Genomic DNA, 24,997 nt, shown 5'->3' on the forward strand with positions numbered 1-24,997 from the left:
TTTTTTTTCGGGTTTTGGGTTGGGTTCGGGTTGAGCCCAACCCGAATATGTCTGAGTTTTGACAAAACCCAACCCGTACATGAATCCGATTTGTGAATTGTATGTCCAATTTTACAAAATCTCTGGGTTGGGGTTGGGGTTGGGTTGGATTGGGTTGGGCTAACCAGCCCAAGTTGCAGCCCTTGTCGTAATTATATAAATCTGAAAGGTCTCATATGTCGGGTCAAAATGAAAGTTTAGAAGTTTAGACTAAACTCTTATTAGCTTTACAAGTGCTAACCTGAAAGACTGAAACACGGCAAGCATGTGAGTAAATGAATATATATAATCTGTCAACTTTCTCTCTCTACACTTTAAATGCAATTCTCCCCTCTATTTCTCTCTCCACATTCACTCCTTCCTCGTTACACCAAACACGAAACTTACACCTCCTTCCCCCTCTATAAATCCCAAACATAACCCCCACTTCCTATTTACTCCTACCTCTTATATCCTGCACAAAACACATACACACCCTCTCTCTCTCTCTCTTTACATATATATATATATATATATATATATATATCAGCAACCACCATGGCCCACCCATTGACGCCTGTATCACCGCCGTTGAAAGACGAGCTGGACATTGTGATACCGACGATCAGGAACCTTGATTTTCTGGAGATGTGGAGGCCTTTCTTGCAGCCGTACCACTTGATCATAGTCCAGGACGGAGATCCGACTAAGAAGATCCGAGTGCCTGACGGGTACGACTACGAGCTCTACAACCGCAATGATATCAATCGGATCCTCGGACAAAAGGCCAACTGCATCTCCTTTAAGGACTCCGCTTGTCGCTGCTTCGGCTTCTTGGTCTCTAAGAAGAAATATATCTTCACCATTGACGACGACTGCTTTGTAAGTATATATATACATATATATATATATATATATATATATGTCTGTTTTTTTATATATAAATTATTGTACAATATATAGGCAAAATAAAAATAAAGTATACTAATTTTATACACCCACAAATAATAATAATAATAATAATAGTTTTATACATGATTAAATACGAAAAATGATTCTTAAACTGATTTTTTAAATCAGTGTATATAGCGGGATAATTGAGCAGCTTATGTAGTGTGCATTGAGGACACCAAAAAAAAATTTGCTTACCTAGATAAATAGGTCTAATTAGCAACAGATTTAATTTTGTTACTGCCTTTACAAAGTGAAAATAAAAAATTTGAGATCATAAATAATTTTGAAACACATAAATTGTTTGAAATTGAGTTAAAATTTCTTTAATTAAAATTTAATGGCGTTAATTCGCTTATTCCAAACGCAAAATAAAAATAGTTGTAATTTTACATGAATATAGAGAATTATTTGTCAAATTAATACTCCGTAGTTTGACAAATTTATTTGCAAACATAGCCCAAGAATTATTATTATTATCTTTTAATTACCTTTATGGGCTTATGCATATGTGACAAGGACTCGATTCATAAACAGTGACTATATGAATATGGAATCCTGGGTTGGTTTGTTCACTTTCAAGATTTATGGACCCATTTCCATTGACATGTTTCATAGTGCCAGGTGGACTTCAGTTGGGCACGAGTTGGTATTCATTGAACTGTCCGTTGGACCCACAGGGGCCCTAGAAGGACACACCGACAGTCAAGTAATAGAGTTTTTCTTGAAATATTTTTACAGATTTAATTATTATTATTATTTTCAAAGATATGTTCACATGGTAGATAGAATAGGAGGCTCTCATTAGACTCATTTTAATCCCTTATTAAGAGATAGCTGGCTCAGGTTTTAATTTTAGTTCAGGGCTCATTCAATTACAAATTCTAAAATCTTATTGAAATGTTAGTCCGTTCAAAATATATTTGATAGATAATTTCATTCTCTCATAATTTTATTATTATTTTTTAAAAATATTTTTATTAGGAAAATGATTGAGCATCCCAAAGTCTTCGTAGGGGCTGATTTCATGATAATGTCGTTTATTACCTAACATATGATGTTGGTTGCCTATACTCACATAAAATTGGTTGAATTTGTTTCAGCGTCGAACTCTATAAAATTGATTATTCTTTTCAAAAAATTGTATTTTGACCTAGACAAAAGTCCAATCAACAATTTCTACTACGTACTAATACCATTTATGCATTGAAAAAAAAAAATTGCATATTGATAATTGAACAAGGTTTGTGATTGATCTTAACTCATTTTTTTTCTCTGCTTTGTATCTTGTTGGTAAACTTAAAAATGAAAAATAAATAAATAATTAAATAAAATAAAGGTGGCCAAAGATCCAAGTGGGAAAGAGATAAATGCATTGGCACAGCATATACAGAACCTGCTAACACCTTCAACACCCTTCTTCTTCAACACACTGTATGATCCCTTCAGGGAAGGTGTTGACTTTGTTCGCGGCTATCCATTCAGCATGAGGGAAGGAGTGTCCACTGCCATCTCTCATGGCCTCTGGCTCAACATCCCGGACTACGACGCCCCAACTCAGCTTGTCAAGCCTCGCGAACGCAACACTAGGTATATACATAATACATACATGTTGTGTATCTTTACTCCATTATTTATCAGCTTGAGATTGCTCTTTATCGAACTTTCTTGTTTTTGATTCATTAAGAAATTTAACTCCAATTTTGCAGCATAAGCATAGTCATGAACATGTATTTAACATGTATTTTGATTTTTTTTTAAAAAAAAAAATCACTAGGACCACAGATCAATCAATAATATGGACAGTTGCTGGTTTTTGTTTTAACAAGTTATCATGATGTGTGCGCGTGCGCGCGTATTTATTTATTTGGTTTTTAATGTTTGGATGTTTTATATTTTGAATCCAAACAGTAGTCTTGAATCTTGATTTATGCATTCTCATACTGCATATATATGATCTTGTTGCAACTGATACCTTGAATGATCTAGATAACAGTCAAAATATGTTTAACACAAGACATAGATATTTGGTAAAAAAAGAACTGCTAGTGATCTATGGGGAAATGTTCCTTGATCTAATGGTTTAGACTAGTCATTGAGTAAATTTTTGTTCAACAATCTGTCTCATGGAGGAGGGTTCCGTTGTCAATTATTCAATGTTATAGAAACTGAATTTTTTTCTTATTTTTTTTATCGAATTTGTGCATTTTATGTTATCATATGTATTAGTGAAAATTTTCCTTTGAATGTTCTTATCACTCATATGCCTTGAAAAGGAATTTTCCTCTTCATTTATATTCTGCTTAATTATTGGACAGCATCTGAAAATTCATTGCTTGATTCTTAAGTGATACTGAAATCTTCATGAATAAACTTAATAATCGATCTCTAGAATATTGATATCAAACCAGAGGGTTTGGTTAGCTTAATGTTGGCTTCATGTGCATTAATATTAGCTCAAACAGGTACGTGGACGCTGTAATGACAATCCCAAAAGGCACCCTCTTCCCAATGTGTGGGATGAACCTAGCATTCGACAGGGAAATGATAGGTCCTGCCATGTATTTCGGGCTCATGGGTGATGGACAGCCTGTTGGCAGATACGACGATATGTGGGCTGGCTGGTGTGCCAAGGTAGCTTCATTAGCCTATTTCAATCATGTATCCACTATTATCTGTATCAATTTTCCTTCTATTTGCTCATCATTGTCTTCTTTGTGATACTTCTAATTTCGGTAATATATGAGTACGTTCTCTAAACATTGGTGATTGCAAACACTCAAAAGTAGTACTGCCTACGAAGAGTAGCAGGGTACATTGATCAGGGCTTCTTTTTAGCTGTTTTGTAGAGTTTCACACGTCCATTTGACCCTACGGGAACTTGAACCCTCAGCCTCCACTTTGGGAGGTCGAGTATGTACCACTGGGCTATAGCCTTCGGTTTTAGCTGTTTTATTGACATTAATGTTTAGAGGCTAAGATGGTTATCTGGTTCAGTGGTCTTACTAGATTTGGTATATACATCCTGATTTAAAGAATTACACGCATTAGGATGCAAATACAAAATTTGATTCTCCATTTATTGATTTCATCTGCAATATGGTGGATATGACGTGAAGAAAAAAACCTAAAAATTTTCATGACAATGTGAATTTTGGCCAAGTCGTATGCAAGAAAAAACCTCTTTGAGCTTGAGATCTAGTATAGAATCTGTCATATATGTTCCACATGTCAGCATACAATCGATTCCAAACAATGTTGAATTGTATTCAATTTCAGGTGATCTGTGACCATTTGAGTCTTGGAGTGAAGACTGGGCTGCCATACATTTGGCACAGCAAGGCTAGCAACCCCTTCGTTAATTTGAAGAAGGAATACAAGGGCATTTACTGGCAAGAAGAGATCATCCCTTTCTTCCAAGGGCTTTCGCTCCCAAAAGAATGCACAACAGTGCAGAAATGCTACATTGAGCTCTCCAAGCATGTCAAGGACAAGCTTGGCTCGGTTGATCCTTACTTTCAGAAGCTTGGGGATGCTATGGTTACCTGGATCAAAGCTTGGGATGAACTCAATCCACCGGAAAAAGCAGCACCTGTGGACGAGCCTAAGAAAGATGGCCCCTCTCCAAAAACGAAGTAGAATAACAACATTCTATCTTCTTTCCATTGTTGTACTCTGGTGTCATTCTCCGGTTCGTTATCTCTCTCCTCGAACCATGTTTCGTACTTTAATTTTAGCTTGTCCTTCTATGTCCCTTTTGTGCCTCTACTATCTGGTTGTATTAGGTAATGGCCATTGCTTCCCTCATAAAGAAGACCTGAAGCTTTTTCAGGATTGAACAATTAATTACAAGTGTTACCAGAATGATTTTTCAAATTATTCAATAAACAAATCTTTTTTCCCGATAAAGGAATGCCTGCTGCTTTGGATGGAAATATTGAATTGATTCTGAGAAACAGTATTTTGCTTTATGGGGATGAATTAATCATGATTGAAAACATAAAAAAAAAATACAAATAAATGCATATAATCTGTATTATCCCCCTATACTGTCACATTTCAATATGCCCCAAGGACTAAAAGATAGTTTTGGTGAGTCATCCATGTTTGTTGAGAAGATGAAGAAGAATAAGAAAGCCTTGTGTCATCCATCAAAATTCCGAAAATTTTGCAGAATAATAAAATGTGGAACAATGTACGTACGTACTTTGGCAAATTTTGTGCTCAAATTTTGTAAACTTAATTCTATCATTATAACTGTCTAATAATGTAAAATATTCAATTCCTGTCATAAGCTTAAAGTCATGTTTTGGTTGAATAGCTTTTCACTTCTGAAGCAAAAGGCAACAGCAAATAGATTGCATTTGTGTTTTCAAAAGTAGATTCAGAAGTAACACCAGAAAGCTTACATTATCTGACATATCAAATTTGTTGGTTTTAGTACAAAATTTCCAACAAAGCTACCTACTATATGTGTACACAACAATGATGCAATGTCCAAAGGCAAGTGCAAAGCTCTTTAATAGATGAGTATATTGTTGTTATTGGGGCTATTAGGAGATGCATATACATCCAGAGAAGTGTACTCAAACCTTTGAACACATGTTGAACTAATAAAAGCTCACAATCCCTTTTAAATTAGTATAGCACTCGGAGTACATAAAGCCACATGTTTTGGAGCTATTGTGCTATAATTTGTTGATGGTGTGATTTCTCTGGATTGATTTCTGTAATCCTTTTAATAATGCCTAGGAAAATGAAAAGACTGGAATCGGTATTATTACCAACTAATGAATTCGTTGTTGATTTGAACACTTTGAAATGAGAGAGACTTGTCCTTATCCATCACTTATTAAGACGCGTTCTGAACGTTGGTGATTAGAATAGCAAAAAAATTCAATTGTCAAATGTAGCAGTACTCTAATGCCTACTCCTAATAAATTTGCTTTTAACCAGATATCTTGATGGTTTGAAATTTTCAATATTCATATTCAGTCAAAATAAAACAAGTAACCGGACTTAATTATAGGAATTTCAAATTCAGGAAAATCTTTGTCAAATGCTTCAGATTCTCCATTATTTCTAAACCAATCATCAAGTCAAAAATAATACTAAATGGGGTCATTATCTCTTTGTTTTGAAATTATAATCAATCACATCTTCCATATACTGAAAAAAAATTAAATAGAAATTCAATAAACCAGCAAAAAAAAAAAAAAAAACACTATAGAACAAGATCAACTGAGAGAGTTCATGTTGGGACTACAATTACCTCATCTTCATTCCCATATTCTTCATTGCACTTCATTGAGATAATTCCTAATGTAAACACCATTAAAGCAATACTAAACCAAGCCATGAGAAGAATCCACTTTCCACCACCACTACCCCCACCACCATATCTCTCCTTTTCTTCCACATCATGCTCCACCTTCTCTCTCTCATCCGCCACTTTTTCTCTCTCCACCTTTCCACCAGACACAGAAGATCCAGAGTAGGAACAACAATAGCAACAACCAGAAGCCACCTCTTCCTTGAAGCTTCCCAAACCATCACTCTCAACATCTTGAGAATTACCATAAGAACACACTGACCTCACTTCACCTTCTTGAACCAAACCAAAACAATCACTCCCCATCTCTTCTCTACCTTCAAAACCCATCTCAAAAAGCCTCCTTCCCTTCAACTTGCTACTCTCAGTGGCCATTCTTCTCTCTCTAAGTATCTCTTCCACTGAAGGAGACCTTCTCTCGTGTTGTAGAGAAGACATGAGACTTTTTGGAGAGTTGTTGATCAGTTGGAGAGTCTTGACAATGGTTTTCGAATCCATCGAGCATCGATGAAGCGTAGGCTGGTGTGGGTGTGGCTTTGTTTGCTTGATGGTGTCCCATTGTTGTTCAAGGTTCTTGAATTGTTGGTGCAGGTTGTCTTGGCTTTCTTTTGCTAGAGTTTGTGATGTTTCCATGGTGGGGTCTCTGTTTTTTTTTTTTTTTTTTTTTTTTTTTTTCATCAATGGGTTGCTGTATATCGATTGGTGTTTTGAATGAATCGTGTTAGTGGTTTTTGATTTGAATGTGGTGTGATGGGTGAGATTATAGCGGGATATGAACCACCCACGTTTGGATTAACAACTTTTTTGAAGTTTGATTTTGGGTGTTATGTTTGGGGTTACAATTTATTAGCAAAATTTTAGGAAACAGCCACATTCGCGATGAGCCAATGACAAGTCAGCATTGAGAAGGAGTACAAAATTCGTCAAATATTCTAAATTGATTTTCTTCAAATTATCATAAGTTGAATGATTAAAAAATTGATATGTTACGTTTTTCAAAAAATCTTAAAATTATATCATGTCTAGCATTTAAAATTTTAATTTAAGGTGACATACACCACAGCTAACTTAAAGGATTTGATGAAGTATAACCATGGTTATCAAAATCGCGATTCTGAGTCGTAGAATCGCACGATTCTGCGACTCAGCTCTTAAAATCGACTCAAATCGGATCAGAATCGCCCAATTGGTAGAATCGGTAGAATCGTTGGTAGAATCGTAGAATCGTACGATTCTACATGATTCTACCGATTCTACCAAAATGTGTGTTTGGGCGGGCTTTTATACTATTTGGTCTTTGGGCCTTTATTCTTTTAGTTGTTTGGGCCAAAGCCTGGCCCAAATTTTGTATAGAATTTTCCTAAATTATATATTTAATTATTTATTCTATAAATCATAAAATACAAAACCTACTCTATTATAATATTAGAAACGGGGACCCTATCTCAGAGAGGAGAGGAGTGAGGACTGAAAGGAGGCGGCAGTGCAAAGGCTTATAACGAGCAGATCGGAATCATCGAATCCATACAGCAGCTTGCAGGTTCGGCTAGGTATGTTCTTCCTTGATCAAGAAATTTCTAGAGTTTTTTCTAATCTATATGACCCTTCGTAGCTTAATTATTCTAAGATTGTTCTAATCTTGATTATTCCTTGATTATTCTAACCTTTTATCTACTTGTTCTTAGAAATTATTCATCATGTTTTGATAATCTTTTGCATTAATGGTCTAATTTTAGTTTTAATTTTAAGTTCTGAGTCTTCTGACTATCTTTTCCAATTTCTTTAGTTTTTGTTTTAATTTTACCTGGCCATTTAAATTTTTATCACTATTTTTTAGCACTATTTATGAAACTAAAAAAATTAATAGAAAGGGAAAATAAGCAGAAAATCACTATTTATGAAACTGAAATAGTGATTTTCTGAAACTAAAAAAATTAATACTGCGGAGGATGAGTGCAGAGGATGAGTGCGCAAATCACTATTTATGAAACTGAAAAAATTAATAGAAAGGGAAAAATAAGAAGAAAAAAAAAGTGAGTAAGAAGGAACAGTGTAACATTGCAATACTTAAAAGTATGTGACAAAATGAATTTGATTTGTAATATAGACATTTGTTTCATCAGTGTGAATATTCCAAAATCATACGAAGTGGACTCCACCACAAATGCGGATTCTACATATGCCCTAACTCTTTGGAAAGATTTTTTAATTTGGGCATCTTTAAATTGGAAACAAAAATTAAAGAGAAGCAGGGTAATGATTTGGAAGCTAACCTCAGCTAGTGATGTGTATCATATTTGGAGGGAAATGAATATCAAATAGAACCTTAACTCTAGGACAAACAATGAATGATGTGATCAATTTTGTGTTACATCTTCTTTTATTTATATTCAGACTTTGAAATATTTTCTTTTACTTTTATTTATATTCGGACTTTAGAATATTGTTAGGATTTGAGATTTGAAGTCATGGATATGTAATATGGTGTGTTTTGGCCTTATTTTGGTTATATTTTACATATCTTATTGTCTAGGAAGTTAGTTTCAATTTTTTTTTTTACAATTTGGTAGAATCTTACGATTCACGATCCGATTTTACGATTCCGATTCTACGAAGCCCAAAACGATTCTACGTAGAATCCCGATTTTAACAACCTTGAGTATAACTACTACTTATAATCTCAAAATATTGGAAATCAATATGTTTTCCAAGTGAAAGACCATTCCTGCAGACAATGGGTTGAAATTTTGCATGCCCACATCTCAATATGAAAAAGGGATAATGCATCAAACTAATTGTCCCCATACCATCAGGGGCATAGCAGCGTTGGCAGATATCCGGAAGGTAAGTTTTTGAGATTTCACTTTCGAACCACACTCCTAACTTAAATAGTACGTAGGTTGTGGAGCCGATAGACGTTCTCTAAGGAAAAAAAAAAAAAAAAAAAAAAACTAATTGTCCCGACACTCACAACAAAATGGAATGCCTGGACAAAAGCATCGTCATATCTTAAATATTGCTCAAGTAGAACACTTTTGAGGGAAAGCTATTTTGAATGCAACCTATAATCAAAGTCTTACCCTTTTTCTAATCAATATGAATTACATTATTTATTTAGTAATCGTATCACATTATGTTTTGCCATATTTTAGAATCATCGTCAGTACCTCGGTGTAGGTGTAGGCTCGGGATAATCCTTTGCTCCATAGCCTCGTGGGGTTATTTACAACTAACCATTTTTAAGGTAAGCTGAGTGGTCCCACAACATGAAGGGAAATTTCATCTCTACATACAAGAAAATATTCACACCTTACAATTGAGCTGGAGCACCTTTTACATATGATTCTTAACACTTGTTGGAAAAGATGGACCAGTCCAACTTATATATTTGAACTAGTCCAATTGGGGTAAAATTTATTGTAACGACCCGAATTCGGAGGGTCTGAATCACTATTTGGGTCCTTACCCGAACCCGAGGTTAACTAAGGGCAAAATGGTTATTATGCACATTACTAAGAGTTAGAAGTCATACTAGTCATTCATAACCACATTGGATCATTAAATAATGGTAACTCCAACTTTGGGCCCATGCCGGAACCCTTGGCTCATAAGGGGTAAAATAGTTATTTTACACAAAGGAAGAGAAAATTTGATATTAACCAAATCCAATGGGGTCCATTCAATCTAACTTGATCATTTGAGAACATCCCAATGGGTTTAAGGGGCTATAGACCTAATTTCCCATAATTGCCCATTCCCGGTTCAAAAATTTTTTGACACTGTCTCACTGAAATGTAAATATCTCTCATTAGGATTGGAATCTGAAAATAATATTAGTACCATTGGAAAGCTAACGAAACATGCATCAACTTGGGCTTAAGAATGACCTCATTTGGATTTAAAATGAATAAGTTATGATTGTTTGAAATCTGGCCAATCCAGGCGATTTTAAAAACTCAAAAAAAAATTCAAAGTCTAGGAAAATCGGACCGAGAGTAAGTTTTTGAGGGTTTTCAAGAAAAAAACTAAGTATGGGAAGATCCGATCGATCGGATTAAAACCCAATTGATAGGACTGAGCCCAGAAAATGTCGTACTACCCATTTTTTATTGTTCTCTCCTCTAAATCATAAATTGGTCATTTAGACCAAGCAAAACTTGTCCCAAAACATTCATAAAGTCATAATTACCCCTCTAAAATAGCTTTCATACTTTGTAATGGTTCCTGTGATACCCCCGGATTCCCGAATGTGGGTTGGCCAGGCCCACGCCCAAATACCCGAGGATATCAAAACAAATTGATAATAAACGAATACAGAGTACAAAAGAATAAAGAAGAATAAATAAAATGCTGACAAGAAACTAAAATGATAATCTAATAATAAACCTCATAATATATTTCCATTAATTAATAAACTCTTCTGATACAACTGATCCTCCAAAATACAACTCGGTAATCCATATTGTGTGGACCCCTAGAAAATCCAAACTAAACAAATGGCAACAATAACTGTCTAAATCAGGAAACTGAATCATAAAGGAACTTCTATGTAGCATCGAAAGAATGAAGTAGACTGATCCCCGCTCAGCATGAACAACCTCTACTCCTGACGAACACCTGAAAAATAATGGTGGGTCAGGCCCACAAACAAGTTCTACTCTACCACAGTCCAAGCAGAGATTCGATACACGTATACATTCTAGTCAATCCAACAGTAACAAGTAGTCCGTATATATATATATATACACACACTAAAGGAACCTCACTGGACTATAGGGTTGTCTCAACCTGAATAGTAGGCAACATGCAAAACGTACATATAGTGGGCATGAGTACCTAAACCTACCAGGGTACACAACTACACTATATCTAGCTACACATCCTTGGCGATATACGAACCCTAACCACTGATCCTGAGACTCAAACTCATATCATGGCACCATACTTATATATATAAAATCTAGTAACCATCATATCCAGTATAAATTAATCCTCCATAAGTCATTCAACTTGTTCAGCTGACCTGACTTGAATATAAGTAGGACTTAACATTTTAGTTAATCCATTCCCTTATATAATAAATTAATCCTCTATAAGTCATTCAACTTGTTCAGCTGACCTGACTTGAATATAAGTAGGACTTAACATTTAAGTTAATCCATTCCCTGATATAATAAATTAATCCTCTATAAGTCATTCAACTTGTTCAGCTGACCTGACTTGAATATAAGTAGGACTTAACATTTTAGTTAATTCATTCCCTTATATAAAATAGGTAGGACTTAACTGATAAGTTAATCCGTTCCTAGAATGCCACCGTCCCATACCGGTGCATTAAACCACACAATCCAACAATTGATGTAATAATTAAAGAAATACATCAAACATTCCATAAATAACTATGATAAATATGATATCAAGTTATCACATAATAGGAATGACTTATTATTTCTTTAAACTTCCTATATCATATGTCCTACACAAACTGAATCTTATACATGATGATTTTTATTATACCGTTAAATAAGCATTCTCCGTATCCAATTCATCCTACACATTTAATCTCAATTGCTTAAACATATTAAAAGATTAAATTCATTCGTTTGTTTAAAACATTCGAATAGCAAGCATCATTATGATTGAGTCTATTTAAATTTATTTAAACCCAAACCTAGTTCTTATTTAATGTTCATAAATCCTAGACATGTTTCTACGTTCCATCATTGCACAGATATAAAAAATACATAATGTAAACATATAAAAATTCACACCGAAAATCAAATCAAAATCATGCATTTATCAATTCATAACACAAGAGCAGATATGAACCAATTTCATAAAACTTATGTTCTAATCCAATTAAACTTGCATAATTATTTAATTTTATGTGTTTAATAAATCCTAGAATTTCCTAGGCATGCATAGAAACACGAATCAAAGGGAAAGAGATAGAAGAAGAATTTGCCTTAAACTTTCGGATCGAAAATTAAACTTCTTCTTCCTTGATCTTCTCTTTACAAGGTTTTTTTCCTCCTTCCTTCATTTTTCTCCTTCCCTCTCTAACTCTCTCTAGAATATATCACGTGAATATTTTTAACCCCCTTTAACAACCTATAGCTATATATTTATAGGTTAAATAAAATAACCCTAACCCTTTTCCCAATTCAAGTCAACTTAAAAATATATATATATTAAAATATTAAAAATGTAAGTAAAATATGTTACGTATATAATTTATGTATATCTTTATTAAATAAATAAATTATACACATCCCACTATTTTTTAATGGATTATCCAATAATACTTAAGTTACCATAATATTATAAAGTAACTTAAAACATAACACGTATCAAATCTATGTATATTTTTATTATTTAAATATAAAACATATACATAAGATTAAATATTACTACCCAAGTTACCATAAAAGTAATTAATAAATTACTTTCCCTTTTATATATATTAAAAAGGTAAGTAAAATATGTTACGTATATAATTTATGTATATGTTTATTAAATAAATAAATTATACACATTCCATTATTTATTAATGGATTATCCAATAATACTTAAGTTACCATAATATTATAAAGTAACTTAAAACATAACACGTATCAAATCTATGTATATTTTTATTATTTAAATATAAAACATATACATCAGATTAAATATTACTACCCAAGTTACCATAAAAGTAATTAATAAATTACTTTCCTTTTTTATATATGTGTATAATATATATCTATATATATACATACACAACTATCCATGGGTAATAATCCACACACATCCAACCTCCTATCCAAGTAGTCCATGGGACCCAATTGGTTAGCCCATTACTGCTAACCATAACTATAAAAGAAAAATAAAATAAAATAATAAAATAAAATAAAATATTTAATTTACAATTAATCAAAATACCATTTAAGCACATAATCTAATTAAACAATTAACACATAAACAAATACAAATAATACATAGACACGTAATCAAATAATCAAGAAATACCTAATTCAATTAAACACATAAGTAATTAGTTAAATAATCAATTAAATAATTAATAATACAATTAAAATAAATAAATAAATACCGAGACTATCCTTTTAAAATTAGGGGTATTACAGTTCCAAATACATCATCAAGGACTAAGAAATTCATGAATGGCTGGAAATCACAATAAGACCACAAAAGATAAATAAAAATATACAAGTTTGATAGGTTATACCACAAAGTTATATACTTACATTGTTATTAAAATGACTTCAAAATAGTACAAGTTTATGATAAAACTTTACAAATGTGACGATGGTTACAAAAGATGATGTAATTAAACATCCTAACTACGCTAAGAGATAAGGAGGCGTCACATCCACTTCGTCGCCTCTAAACCGCGAAAATGTTTAGGATAAAGGGGTTAGCACCACCGCTCAGTAAAGTATGCCTATGGTATGACTCTTAAAGCTCCGTGAATAAACACATATAGAAAAGGGAGAGCAAGGTAAGAGGATCATGCTATTACAAGGGAAATAATGGCATCAACAATACATGGCATTAACAACAACATATAAGTATCAATTTAACCACATTCATGCACACAAATCCACTATAAAACTAACAATGCAATCAATGTTCATGCCATGAATCCACCTCGAACCAATACCATGATCTCATCCTACATACAATAGCACTTTCCCAACCAATCTATCTCACTACACAAATCCACACTAAAGGCCTCTAACTCCAAATGGCATAAGTCTTCTGCTTGTCCACCATTTGGAACACTGGCTAGCTATCCCTGGCTTGAGACCACTGCTCATCTAACCATTTGGGGCCTATCTACCAAAATATCAGAAACAAGATTACCGCTTGTCTTCTATCCATCACAATTCCACTAACTTGAAACTTCATCCTTTTCACATTCCCCTTTCACTCACACATTCTCTACCCAATGCATGGGCTAATATACTTCTATAAATGCACCTACCTAGCATCATGAAATGAATATGCCATCCAACAACATTAAAACCACATTATACAAGCATGCTTCCACAACCCAAAACTCAACAAGTTCTTTCATATAATCAATTAACCAAACATTCAACATGCTTATAAAACATTCACATAATCATCTTTACATACATGCCCTTACAACACAATTTCGGCATTTCCAACTCTTACAACTTTAACATGGATTGACATCTAACTCAATTGTCATAAGTAAGCATGCTAGCAAATTATTCAAATAATCACATTGGCATAGAAACTTGTACAACTTCATCATGCTAAGCATACTAACAAATCTCTCCACATAGATGGCATATAATCAACATTATTAAGCACCACATAAGGCATGTCAATAACATGAATTTTCGTATAGTCAATCAAATTTCTACAACAAGGTTACATAGCATGCTATATCATGAAATCAACACATAAATACTCACAAAAAACCCTAGACGTACTCCATTGAATTAGACACCCCTACCTCTTGAATACACAAACCCTAACTTTTCCTCCTTGTGAAACTCCTCCAAAATGCAGGTTATCACCACCAAAATGAAGAGGAGGAGAAGAAGACCAACTTTCCCTCTTGAAGCAACCCCAAAAGCTCAAGTCCAAGGCTAGGTCGAAATCTCAAAGTGCTTTAATAGCCTCCAATATCACCTCATCTTGTAGATCAAGAGATGCTCTACAACTTCCCTAACTAGCCCCTCATCCGAATCCAACCCCTAGGAATTCCAAAAATCCCAAGGTGGTCAAATATCTAATTTCTTTCTATTTGTGTGTAGAGGAGAAGGATAGGAAGAACTTTCCCTTCTTGAGTACCCTCAAAATCATGGGTTAAAGGCCTCAAATTGAAGTTTTTCCATGCTTATACATGGAGGATGATATTCCTTTAGATATAGAGAGAGAAAATAAAGGAGGAAGATGATGAATAGTGGAGGGAGTTTGGAAAACAGCTCAAATTTATACTCCCCTCACAACTTTCCTCTATATACACCATTTAACCGCAAATTTTCATAGGTAATTACTCCCTTCCCCAAGCAACTTCATAAAATTACACTAAGGCAACATCTTACCGAAATGAATACAATAACGCCTTCCAACGGCCTTTCATTTAAGCCCTCGCCATTCTCGAGCAATTGGGTGACCCCGGACCTACACGGGACCTCCTGATTCAAAAATCCAAAAATGACCACAATGAACTCAAGTGAGTTTCTAAAGGTTCTAAACTTAAAGAAACATCCCAAATAACTCCCGAAACACCGTGGTCTGCATCCCCGTGCACAATTAAATTAAATAATAATTTAAAAAAATGCCCAAAAAATATCAAAAAAATTTAGGACGTCACACATATAGTTAAGGTATTGTCCTATTTGGACCAGTCCATTAGGGGTAAAGAGTGAAGATTTGGAAAAAAAATTGTGGTGTATTTTGGTGTTATGATTAATATGTTAACTTCTTATAAGTAAGTTGTGAAATTCTTGTGCAACAATGATTTGGTTTGCAAACACTATAAATAGAGATGAGTGCGATAGATTAACTGAAAAAAAAGGGGAAAAATATGCAAAGGGTTAAATGGTAAGTGTTGTAAGGAGAGATGAAAGTATATGGAGTTCTTGAGTGTAGAGATGTGAGTGAGTGAGTTGGGTTTTAACATCTGATTGTACATTATCTTCCTTAATCACAATAGTGAAATCTCTCTCTCCATGAACGTAGCCATAAAGTTGGGTGAACCATATAAAATATATTATTGTGTGTGGATGTGTATAATTGTTTATCTCCATATATGCTTGTGTGATTGGTGTAGTGATGAGGCTTCTGTTGTGTGCGATGAAAAGGGAATCTAACTCTTTACAATAACTGACCGTGGAATGGGTTGGAGGGAGTTAATGTCCCTAATATTGCAGTCTGACATGCAACTCTTCTTTCTTTCTAAAAAAGCTAATGTGTCAACCGGTTAACCTTAAATGGTTGATTGTGGAGATCCACGGTGTTGTGGGTATAAAAATTGACGAAAGAAATAAGATATGTAATACCCCTTATTTTTATGGCATTTATTTATTTATTTTAATTGTATTTAATTCAATTATTTGTCTATTTTTTTAGGTGGATTAATTTAATTGTAAATATTATTATTATTAATTAATTAATCATGTGATTTGATGTGCCTAATTATCATTGGTTGTCGTTAGTTTAATTGTTTATTTATTTTAAAATGTGTATTTGATTTAGTGATTTGACCAACTAAACGGGTCTTAAACTATTTAGAATGAATCCTAAATGGGTTTGGATCTTAGACCCATGGGGATGAGTTAATATGTGTGTGTGTGTGTGTGTGTGTGTGTGTGTGTGTGTGTGTGTATATATATATTGTGGTGTGTGTATATATATATTATGTTTTTATTATTAATATTAATATTATTATTATTATTTTTAGTTGTCAGATGTGTATTAGGCTTTGGGGGTTATAGTATATATATATATATATATATATGTAATGGAAGTGTTGGAGGGTTAGCAAACCCATATAAAAGAAAGCGGGGAGAGAGAAAGAGAGAGAAATCACAAGGAAGAGAGAGAGGGGGGGCGGCTAGAGGAAGAAGAAGCAAGGTAAAGGGCTATTTGTGGGAGGACCACCAGTAGGAGAGGACAACGGCAACCCGAAGGCTACCAGCGTTGGAGAAGAAAAACAAAGAATAAGGAGTTTGGTTTTTGATCCGAAAACCTAAGGCAAGTTCTTCGTTCTACATTTCCCCCTTTGGTTTTGTGTTCCGTGTATCTTTAGTATGACTTTAGGGACTTGGATCAGAAAGAATTAATCTGGAAGGATGTTTAAATTGAACAAAAACGGAGGTGTATATATGTGTGTATATATATGTGAATACTTTAGATGAAATTATGAAATCATGTTTCAAATCTATGTTTGAATGAACCAAATTATGTATACTTGTTTTGTGATAATGCTATACATCAATTATGACACAGATGCATGCTTTAGAACCCGAAAAGACAAATTTCGGACTTAGAATAGACCTCCTGAGCTATTTTCACGAAACATGGCTCAAGTGCCATCTTCTGGTAAACATCGCTCGAGCCCAATTATGGGGTGCTCGAGCGCTGATGCATGATTTTGCCCCGAAAGTAATCCGATTGGCCTTGGATTAATTTATTAAGGTCCTGAACATGTCATATGGACTCGAGAACAGTAATATGAGGTAGATTTGTGTGACGTTACGTGATTAAATCAACTAATGAGTTGTAAATTGATTATTTAAATTATTGGGACTTGGCATTTAAATGTTTTAGCTTGAGTTATGATAATAATCATCTTAGTTGATGAATTTGTGAAATTATTAGAATGTTCCATGGTTGTATCTATAGTTGCCATGGTGTGACGAAACGAACTTAAATGACTTATAGGTTATTCTCGTGATTTATTATTATTTAATTGATATAATAATTACAATATGTGATAGAATGATTTTAATCATGCTCATGGTTGTATTGTATAATCTATACTTGATTTACCTCAATTATTATGCGGAAGCATTGTAAGGATACGGTTTTTAGTATTGTTAAGTATAGGTGGACCGACTATTAAGTTGGATCCCTTTTATTTATGTCATTGTCAAGATATGAGTATATTGTTTTATTATGTCATTGTTAGCATATGGTTACAATATCTTATCTGTAACGACCCGAACCCATGGAGCCAAATCGCTAACCGGGTCCTTACCCGAATTCGAGAACAACCAATGGTAAAATGGTAAATACATGTTGTGGAAAATGAATGAGATGACTCAAAGTGAGTCATAAAAGGTTACCGTAAGTCATAATAGATTTTTGCACCTATGCCACAAGGTTTTAAGTGCAAGAATGGTAAATTCACACAATTTCCCCTTTCGGTTTGAAGGTTATCACAACCCTCCATTAAAATAGTTATATCTCTCAGTGTGATTAGAATCTAAGAATGGGATTGGTATCATTGGAAAGCTGACAAAAAATGCTTCAATTTGGGCTCAATAATGACCCCATTTGGATTTAAAATGACTAAGTTAAGGTCGTTTGAAATTCAGGTCAACGCATAGGAGGTACCAAGTTCCCAATTCTCGAGCACAGCCACTTTGTGCTCAAGCTTTGGAACTAAAAACTCAAGGTACTAAGAGTTTTTCTTGACAAATTACCATTTTAGGCCCTATGCTCAAGCACTGACCTTTGTCTCAGTCATCACATTCTTCCTCAAATCATCAGTAGAAGGTACTACTAAATGCCCTTTATACCTCAAGCCTCCATCAGTCCCAACTTAATAGAATGGAACATCTCCAAAAGCTATCTCTATAACTTTATCAATGCACTGCTGATTTGTGAATTTGCCTTCAGTACTTTGTGAATGATAGAAGGTATAACTACCATGCAAGCCATAAAAGCATCGAACAACTCATCAAACGTTTTTAAAGCCTTTCACTCAGTGGTGAATAATGTAGAAATACTAGTATTAGGTCGGCAACTGAGTGCATCTGCCACCACATTTGCTTTTCCTAGATGATATTGTATAGAGAAATGATAATTTTCACAAACTTTAACCATCTTCGCTGTATCATATTCCACTCCCCTTGGGTGAACAAATACTGCAAACTCTTGTGATCACTAAATAACTTGAAAGACTCTCCCAACAGATAATGCCTCATTATGCGTAAGGCAAAGATCACAGCTGCCAACTCCAAATCATATGTCAGACAGTTAAGCTCATGGGCTTAATGTAATACCCCTAATTTTAAAATGATAGTCTCGGTATTTTTATTAATTTTAATTGTATTTTTAATTTTTATTTGTTTTCTTGGTTATTTGTTTAATTGTTTTAATTGTTTATTTGAATTAATTGATTATGTGTTTACTTGAAATACTTGTTTATTTAAATTGTGTGCTAAATGATGTCTATTTGTTGTTTATATGTTAGGTGTTTACTTATAATTATTTGCTAAGAATTAAATGGTTTAAATGTTATCTTATTTGTTTTATTTTATTTTATTTTAAGGATTATAGTTAATAGTAATGGACCAAACCCATGGGTCGCATGGACTACTTGGATATGTTTAAATGGGTATGGATGCTACCCATGGATGGTTGTACATATATATATGGATATATATGTATATAAGGATATTATTATAATGATAGCTATTATTATTAATTACTAATTAATAGTTATATAGTTGATATATTATATATAATTATAAGATACATATATATATATATATATATATATATATATATATATATATATATATATCATATTATACGTAATATTATCATGTTGAGGCAGACAGAGTATATATGTATATATATAAATGATTATATATATATATATATAGTCAGGGGTGGAGCTAGGATTTTATTTCAGAGGGGGCACAATGCACTTGTAAATTTTTTTTTTTTTTTTTTTTTTAAAATATCACAATATAATTTTTTTTAAATCAAAAAGGCAAATAAGAAAAAAATAGTTGTAAAATAATATGCTAAATAAATAGCATAAAAAGAATATAGTTACAAATATAAGAATCAAAATATTAATTAATAATATTTTAATTAAATACAATCACAAATGTCATCGATAAAAAGAAACAAGTTTAAAAAAATAGAAAAATACATAATTATACATAAGTGAAAAAAGAAATCTTTTGAAAAAGGAAACAAAAATTAGAAAAGAAAAAATATATTGTATATATGAGAAGGGATATATGTAATTTTTTTTTTTTTCATAAGGAAATTAAAAGAATTTGAAAATTTGAGGGGGTGGGGGGGGCATTATTTAAAATTACAATGTAAGTATATATATATACCAAAAATATGTACCTATGTATAGTAGGTTGGAGCAAAGTGAAGGGGGGCACGTACCCCCTCTGGGCCTTAATTGGCTCCGCCCCTGTATATAGTTAATATATAAAGTAACCATATTAGTTTTATTTTATTTTTCTCTTACTTATCTTTCACGCCAGTTTCAGGAGTTGTAATGGGATTGGGATTAGGGTTTTATTTTATGCCTATATATATACATATTATAAGTCTGCATAGGGTTGTTAAAAACCATTAAGCAGACATAGAGAGAGGACGTGAGAAATAGAGAGAGAAAGAGAGAACCGAGAGTTTTAAGATAAAGAAGGAGATTCGACTAAGGGGTTCAAGGCCAAACCCAAGGGTAAGAAAGAGAGGGCTATACGTGGGCTAGAGTGTGCAGCAGAGAGGTTTGAAGGTCACCAAGGGTTGCTGGAAAATCAAAGAAGAAGGAGATTTGAGGTTTTCGTTCCGAAACCTTAAAGGCAAGTTCTTCTCTTACTATCTCCCTTTAATCTGTGTTTCTATACATACCTAGAATATTCTTGGAGACTTAAACAATTAAACTAAATTATTATGCATGCTTGATTAAACTAAAACAGAGGATTGTATGATTTTAGTTCTATGTTCTTGATTTCTTTATTCTTAGATTTTTTTATGTATGAATTATTGTTTAAGTTGAATCTTTGCATATTAAAACACTTAAAATAATTTAGTATGGACGTATGAGACTTAGATTGGGGCTTAGGACCCTTAACTATGGAGTTTCTAGAGTTTACAGAGGTTGAACCAACGAAAAAGATGAAGTCCAGGCGAACCAAGCTGACTCAGTTGCAACTGAGTCGACTTAGTTGCTAACCCAGCCGACTCGGTTGGAATCAAGTCGACTGAGTTGGGGCCTCGAGACAAACAGAGCCGACTCGATTGGTAACTGAGTCGACTCAATTGGCAATCAAGCCTACTTGGTTGGGCTGCGACTTGGGTTTTTGAGTTTTAATGGCCAGAATTGGTTTAAATTGGATTTAATCCTTACAGATGGGTTTAATGGACTTGGGGAAAATCCCAGAATGCATAAAATACCTATATATGCTAAGGAGGTGGATAGTTCGGAAGTTAAATAACCTATATGTTGTTTAAATTGGATGAAATGATTAATTTAATTACTTTAACAATTGAAATTAATGTTTATACGGTTTTAAACAATGTTTATGAAACTGTATATTATTTATCTGAGATATAAGTTAATTACTTGGAAGGTAAGTTAGCTATATGCTATTTAAATTGTTGTATTACTTAAATAAATACAATATTTATCTGTATGATGTGTATCATATTATCTATGGATTAATTGATGTATTATTATTTTGTTGCATCATTTACTGGACTGGATGGTTTAATGCACCGGCATGGGATGGTAGCATTATAGGAATGGATTAACCAAAGAAGTTAAGTCCTAACTATTTATTTATAAGGGAATGGATTAACCAAAAAAGTTAAGTCTTCCTTATTCATGTCAGGCCACTGTATCAGATGGATGACATTTGCTTCTACGGATTTATATATATATATGATTATGGTCCCATGATATGAGTTTGAGTTTCAAAATCATGGTTAAGATGCGTATATTGCTAGGGATATGTAGCTAGATATAGTGTAGTTGTATACCCTGGTAGGTCTAGGTATTTATGTCCACTATATGTGCGTTTTTGCATGTTGCCTACTATTTTGGTTGAGACAACCGTATAGTCTAGTGAGGTTCCTTTAGTGTGTATCTATATACATATGGACTACTTATATATTATTGAGTTAAAAGGGGTGTATACGTATATCGAGTCTCTGCTTGGATTATAGTAGAGTAGAACTTGTTCGTGGGCCTGACCTACTATTATTTTTCAGGTGTTCGACAGTTCTAGTCTTAGAGCTTGATCGTGCCGAGCAGAAACAGTCATCATCACTCTACCGGCCTGATGTAGGGATATATCTATGTTATCTTCTTTTTAGTTTTATTTCTAGTTGGGATATTATTAGGGGTCCACTTGATGGATTCCCGAGTTGTAATGATATCGGAGGTTTTTGATATTTTTCATTTGAAGAAGTATCTATTATTTAACTTAAGGATTTATTATTTAGTTTCTCTTTCCGCTCTTTTATTTGTTCTTATTTCTTTTGTACTTAATACTTGTTTATTACTTAATTGTTTGATACCCCTCGGGTTTGGGCTTGCGCCTGATCAACCCATGTCTTAGAGTCGAGGGGTATCACACTTAAGCTTACGAGATTCATATGAAATTAGTCGCTCCTCCTGCATTAAGACCCACCCAAGACCTTGCAAAGAAGCATCTGTATAGACAAGATATTCTATCCCGCTCTGTGGAGTACACAGAACCGATGCAAAAGTCAACTTGTTTTTTAGCTTATCAAAAGCTTTCTGATAGTGTTCATCCCATATGAACCGTACACCCTTCTTAGTCAAATGAGTAAGTGGTCCCGCTATCTTCAAGAACCCCTGAATGAACATACGATAGTATCCTGCCCATCCCAGAAAACTCCGAATCTCTGAAGGTGTAGTAGGCTATCCCCACTCTACCACTACTAAGACCTTGGCTGGATCCACCGCTATCCCCTTCTCTGACATTACGTGACCCAAAAACTTCACTTCTCGCTGCTAAAATTCACATTTCTTGAACTTGGCATACAATTGGTGTTCACGAAGCATCTGCAACACTGTGCGAAGATGTCTAGCATGATCGTCCTTTGACTTAGAATAAATCAAGATATCGTCAATAAACGATGACAAACTGATCTAAGTAAGCCCTGAATACTCTGTTCATCAAACCCATGAAGACTGCTAGTACGTTAGTCAATCCAAAAGGCATGACACGAAACTCATGAGAACCATATCTAGTGAGAAATGTTGTCCTAGGAACATCTTGTTCCCTAACCCAAAGTTGATAATATCCTAAACGTAAATCAATTTTAGAGAAATAAGTAGCTCCTTCAACTGATCAAAAAGATCTCAATCCTCGGTAAATGATACTTATTACGAATAGTAACCTTATTCAACTTTATATAATCTATACACAGGTGGGGTGAACCATCATTTTTCTTCACAAACAAAACTGGTGCTCCCCAGGGTGAAGTACTCCTACGAATAAAACCCTGACTGAGTAATTGTTGAATCTGATCCCTCAGCTTTTGCATCTTCACTGGTGCCATCCTATATGGTACTCTAACAATAGGCGTATTGCCTGGAGCTAAGTCAATCACAAAGTCTATCTCTCGACTAGGTGGCAACCCTGGAATCTTTTGAAATACATCCAAAAATTCTTGTACAATTGGTATACTATCTAGTGATACAGTAACCTTCTCCTCCGTCACCTCCTCAACGTAGAACAAATACGTGCTAGAAACCCCGTTAGAACATGGCATAGTGACAACGTACATATCTTGACCAGGTATAACAAATAAAATAGACCTATTATAACAATTAACTTGAGCATAGTAGTGAGATAACCAGTCCATCCCGAGTATTATGTCATAAGGATGTATGTCCAAAACCAATAGATTGGTTAGAAATCTAAGTCTACCAACATCTAATGTCACAGACCCATCATTCTCATGTAAAATAGCGCTAACGCCTATATGTGTAGAAATACTACGAGGTCTATCGTATAACCGCGTTGTCATCCCAGATAATGCAATAAAAAAACTAGACACGAATGAATGCGTAGCACCCGTATCAAATAAAACACGACCATATGTACCATAAATAGGAAACATATTCTCAACAGCCTGAGGCGCCTGAACATCCTGTGGCATGGGGTTATACACCCTGCCATAATGTAACTGCTACGGTATCTATCCCTATAGCTATGGTGGTGCTGGTAAAGCCAGGAATGTCTATCCTGAATATATGGAATCTGTGGAGCGGGTAAAGGTAATGGTGCCCTCTATCCCTGCTGCACATGTTATCCCTGTCCACTTTTAGGACACTGCCTAGAAGTGTGTCCAGGCTCTCCACAAGTATAGCAACTTCCCTTGAAAGTGTCAAACGGTCTCCTCTGTTGGTTAGCCTGTGGCTGACCTTGTCCTCCTTGTGGTCCCCTATTCTGCTGCCTCTGAATAGGTGCCCCATTCCTTTGAGTATCCGAACCACCCTTGTGCTTATTACATGACTGTTGTCCTTAGAATCTGCCCTTATTATTCTGTCGATGCCCATTGTCATTTCCTTTCTCAGCTAGCTGATTAGCAGAGTCTCTATCACCCCTCTTCTCACCCCTAGTCTGTCTGAAATCCACATTCAGCTGATAAAGCTGCAAAGCTATGTCCACCACCTGAGCATAAGTAATATAAGCTAGACTACCTGTAATAGATCGCTTAATATAACACATCAGTCCATTAACAAAACTATTACGTTTCTTCCGCTCAGTATCCACCTCATCTGGAGCAAAAAGTGATAAGCGTGTAAATTGTTACTTATATTCTGCTACCGTCATATTCCCCTGCTCTAGGTTAAGGAATTCCCTCTTCATAGCTGTCCTGATCGCAAAACGAAAGTACTTCTCATCGAAACGAGCGCTAAACTGATCATCCTCCTCCTCTTGGAACAAAGGTGTATGTTGCCTCTCTGCAGCTTGTCGACGTCGCAAACGATTCTGACGCTTACGCTCCGCCTTCCTTTGTTACCTTTCCCATCTTCTTCCAGCATTAACCATTGTGTTAATATAAAAAAATAGACGTCAAAACAATTTAAGTGAATAGTAAAGGAATACAATGAATCCTAAACTTAAGCTTTAAACAAAAGAATACGCTACGCAGAAGTCAAATAACGATATATTCCTAGAGACACGTGAACCTGGA

The 24,997-nt window shown here is 34.3% G+C and overlaps 2 protein-coding genes across 3 annotated transcripts; one reads left to right on the plus strand and one right to left on the minus strand.

The window, feature by feature from the left end:
* The first annotated feature begins 348 nt into the window (after positions 1-348).
* LOC132285477 (UDP-arabinopyranose mutase 2-like) lies at positions 349-4,878 on the plus strand. Of its 2 annotated transcripts, none has more exons than XM_059787669.1 (4): positions 349-900; positions 2,309-2,559; positions 3,426-3,603; positions 4,249-4,878. In XM_059787669.1, the coding sequence occupies exons 1-4, from the start codon at positions 577-579 to the stop codon at positions 4,606-4,608; spliced, it is 1,113 nt and encodes a 370-aa protein (XP_059643652.1). In that variant the 5' UTR covers positions 349-576; the 3' UTR covers positions 4,609-4,878. The 2 variants fall into 2 exon arrangements, with proteins under 2 accessions (XP_059643652.1, XP_059643653.1); XM_059787670.1 differs by having other exon boundaries at positions 356-900; positions 3,435-3,603.
* A 1,227-nt stretch (positions 4,879-6,105) lies between these two features.
* On the minus strand, positions 6,106-6,934 carry LOC132281137 (uncharacterized). The gene has a single exon (XM_059782871.1). The coding sequence runs from the start codon at positions 6,932-6,934 to the stop codon at positions 6,221-6,223; it is 714 nt and encodes a 237-aa protein (XP_059638854.1). The 3' UTR covers positions 6,106-6,220.
* Positions 6,935-24,997: the final 18,063 nt, after the last annotated feature.

This window comes from Cornus florida, unplaced genomic scaffold, assembly GCF_030987335.1.
Source record: "Cornus florida cultivar Cherokee Brave unplaced genomic scaffold, ASM3098733v1 CherokeeBrave_3.0.0_Hap2_Chr11, whole genome shotgun sequence".
Taxonomy (NCBI): Eukaryota; Viridiplantae; Streptophyta; class Magnoliopsida; order Cornales; family Cornaceae; genus Cornus; species Cornus florida.